At 56.1% G+C, this 3,675-nt stretch overlaps 1 protein-coding gene across 1 annotated transcript in view; it reads left to right on the top strand.

The window, feature by feature from the left end:
* Position 1: 1 nt before the first annotated feature.
* LOC103196060 (coronin-7-like) overlaps positions 2-3,675 on the top strand; it is a gene marked incomplete at its 5' end in the record, with an annotated part of 95,714 nt that continues 92,040 nt past the window's right edge. Inside the window, 1 exon segment of the mRNA XM_007939711.2 lies at positions 2-55. Within this exon segment, the coding sequence (XP_007937902.2) occupies positions 2-55 (54 nt within the window).

The raw sequence follows: 3,675 nt of genomic DNA, 5'->3' as shown, positions 1-3,675 counted from the left end.
TCGCTTCAAAGTGTCCAAGTTCCGACACATGGAGGCTCGGCCGCCCCGCCGCGAGGTGAGCCCCGTCCGCAGGCCTGCGTTCTCGGCCCGATTCCAGGCCAACCCCCTGTCCCTGCCCGGGAACCCCCGACTGCCAAGCCCCCCGAGCCTCCAGACTCCCGGACGCCCCCTGCAGGCCCGGCCCTGCTTACAGCTGCCCGGCGTCCCTGGGAGCAGAGTCCGGCTCCCCGGTGACGCGCCGGCTGCTCGGGGTCCCGGTGGCAAGCCCGCTCCGCCGGCCCACCCGCCTCGCCCCGGGACCCCCGAGGCGGTGCAGCCCTCGGCCGTGCCGGAGGCTTGCGACGCTGTCCGCTTCCCGGCTTCCGGTCGGCCGCCTCGGGGAGCTACGGTTCTGGGCGCCAGCTCCTCCGCCTTGTCGCCTGGGGGCCCTTTTGCCCGGGGCTGGGATGTGTTGAGATGCCCGTCTCTGCTCTGGCCTGGCTGACCCGAGCTTGTCGGCCACAGACGGGGAGCCTCGCGCCCCTCCCTCGGGTTTCCGCTGGCGCTTCCTCCTCTCTCGGTTGGCGCAAGCTCTTCCCTTGCTCGAGGGGTGCGGGGGCCTGGGTGGGGCCTGGGGACGGGAGGAACCGACGTACTGGGGACCACCTCGGACCTCAGGAGGACGGCGGCCTGATGAGGGGTGTGCGTCCGAGACGGTGGTCTTGCACCCAGTTTCGGGGATGTTCTCCAGTAAAGGGGCCTCTGAGTTGATCTCTGGTGACCATGACGGGCCCAAACAGCGTCTGATCATCTTGTAGCACGGCTCCCCCCTTTTATTCTCTCCACTCTATTTCCTCTGCGCCACCTAAGTGCTATACCCAAGGAACCCTGGTGACTCATTGGATAAGTGCTTGGCTGCCAACAGAAAAGTTGGTGGTTCTCCTCCAGTCTGCGGAAGAAAGAAAGACCTGCTGTCTGCTTCCGTAAAGATTACAGTCTAAAAAATCCTATGAGATATTTCTCCTGTGTCACATTGTACAAAAAACAGGCTGATGGCCCCTGAAAACAGTTGCCATAGGCACATAGTAAACATACCAGTCCTACAGGCTGGGGTGGGGACAGACACCCAAGAAGCAAACAGGGATTTGAAGCCATTGCAAGTTTTAATAAGTGCATTGAAACCCTAGGGGGCAGTGAGTCTTAGTTAACTGAGGAGGAACAACTCAGGAGGAGGAGGAGGGTGGTCACAAACTCCAAGAATGGGATTGATGTCACTGAATTGTACACACAGAAGCTGTCGAATTGCTTTGTGTTTTGCTGTGTATATTCTCGCCAACAACAAAGTAACATTAAAAAGATAGTAATAATAAATGCACTGAAGATCACCAGCAAGGGGGTGGAGTGGGGAAGTGGGGGGGTGGCGGCTCATCACAGGAGGGCGGTCAGGGTGGGCCACCACCTCACGTGGAAGGTGAGGCAGGAAGGGAGAGGAGGCCTCTCTATGACCGTGTAGAGCAGGGGGAGTAACTTAGTGGGCAAAGCTCTTGGGGCCCGGAGCAGGAACTGAAAGTGGACCAGGGTGCGGGAGCTCACCAGCAGAGGAAGGAGGGGTAGGTGATGGCAGAGCTGGCTCACAGAGCCGAGGGCCCCCGGAAGAAGTTGGGTTTCATTCAAAGGGGAGAGCCTTTGAAAGGTTGGGAGGAAGTACAGCGAGGTGCTTAGATGAACATGACAACAGCCGTGCCTGTTGCTGTAAGTCCTGCCTGGGGCCCTGGCGCTTGCTCCCACGTGGCCACGGTCCAGTCGGGCAGACAGGCAGGTGTGGACACATGGATGACAGAGTCACACAGTTTATGTTGCAAAGGTAGGAGCATCACAGGTGAGCTGTCTCTTTTGCAAAGTTCCTCCCAGTGACTGTCTTTGTACAGGAAACACCCACCAGCAGGGGACAATAATGCAAGGTGGGCAGGCGCTCCTGTGCCAGGTGTCAGAGCTCTAGTGGCACAGCACTTAAGGCATCTGACTGCTAATCAGGAGGCTGGCGTTTCAAACTCCCCCACAGCTCCGCGCAAGGAAGATGGGCAGTCTACTTCTGTAAAGGTTTATGGCCTTGGGAACCCAATAGGGGCCACCATGAGTCGGACTGGACTCGATGGCAGTGGATTTGGTTTTCGGTTTGGTGGCAGGTGAACAGTGAGGTAGGGTCTTTAGGTGTTTGCAGTGGTCTTGGTGATGCCGTTGGTGGACTGAACTATGGGTATGCGGTTGTCAAGCAGCAATTGAGAGCGTTGAGTGGTGCTTTGATACCAACAGAGAAAATATGTGGACCTTGTTGATCTTCATTTCGGAGCAAGTGCTCCTCCGCCTCCCTGTGTGTGGGGGAGTTTGCGTCACTGTCACTGTCACCATCACCGCCTTTCAGGAGGGTGAGCAGTCTACCCACCTGCAGAGCATGTTCTCCCAGGTGGCCAGGCCTTGATGTCCCCTTCTCTGAGCTTGGGCGTTTCCTGCTGGAGGATGGGTATCCTGGACACGTGTCCCTCAGCGGGATAGTGAGGGGGCCAAGTCCGTCTTCTCCTTTGGGTGCTCACTTCTTTCTTTGCTTTCTTCCCACCCTTTGAACAGAAATGAGCCCCTACACACACACACACACACCACACAGCTACACGTATCACACACACCTACCCACACCCACACATACACCTCACATACATCTACATGTACACTCCTACACACACCCACACCCCTATACACTCACACACCATACACACACATACCTCTACACAGCCACACACCTCTCACACACATACACACACTCACACACACACCTACACATATCTACACTCAAATATACCCATACACCCTACACCACACCCCCTACACACATACCTACACACACATACACTTATATGCAGCCACACACATACCCGCACGCACACACCAACACACACCCTACACCACACATGCACATACACCTCACCCACCCATATACACCCTCACACACCCTATGCACTCACACACACCTACACACACATCTACACACAACCACACATAACTACACCCACACCCACACCTGTACACATACCCACACGCAGGCACATATACATCCCCTATACCACACCCACACATATACCTCACACACACACACACCCACCTATACATGCACTTCTATACACATGCACACACACCCCATACACTTATACCACACCTACATGCACCCCCTATGCACACACACCTACACACTTACACTCCTACACACAGCCACACACACCCACATACACACACACCTGTACACACAGACACACCCCTACACACACTCTGCCCAATTGGCCTGTTGACTTCACTCAAGACTTCTGGCCCCTCCTCTGGCTCATTAGGGAGCTGATCCAACATGCAGACTCACCTTGTTCGTGGTGTAGCCCTTAGAGCCCTTGTGGTGCGGCCAATTTGCCTTCAGCTGCTGACCTAAAGGCTGGTGGGGCAGTTCTGCTCTGTAAGCCATGGGGTCACTCTGAGGCCGGGCCGAGGTGGCTCTGGCACAGCTAACTATAACAACAGTGATTGCGTTCTCTAATGCATGAATAGGGTCAGGGTTTGCACCAGAGGAGAGCATTTCTAATGGTGCAGATTTAAGGTGGAGTTTCTCAGTCAGTTCCCCACTTTCTGCCTTGGGTATGGGCGGGCTGAGGCCTGGCC

The sequence above is a fragment of the Orycteropus afer genome, unplaced genomic scaffold (assembly GCF_000298275.1).
Source record: "Orycteropus afer afer isolate SDZICR_OR568_19922 unplaced genomic scaffold, OryAfe1.0 scaffold00061, whole genome shotgun sequence".
Lineage (NCBI taxonomy): Eukaryota > Metazoa > Chordata > Mammalia > Tubulidentata > Orycteropodidae > Orycteropus > Orycteropus afer.
The sequence above is the reverse complement of the archived record's forward strand: the minus strand, read 5'-3'. Positions and strand labels throughout refer to the sequence as shown.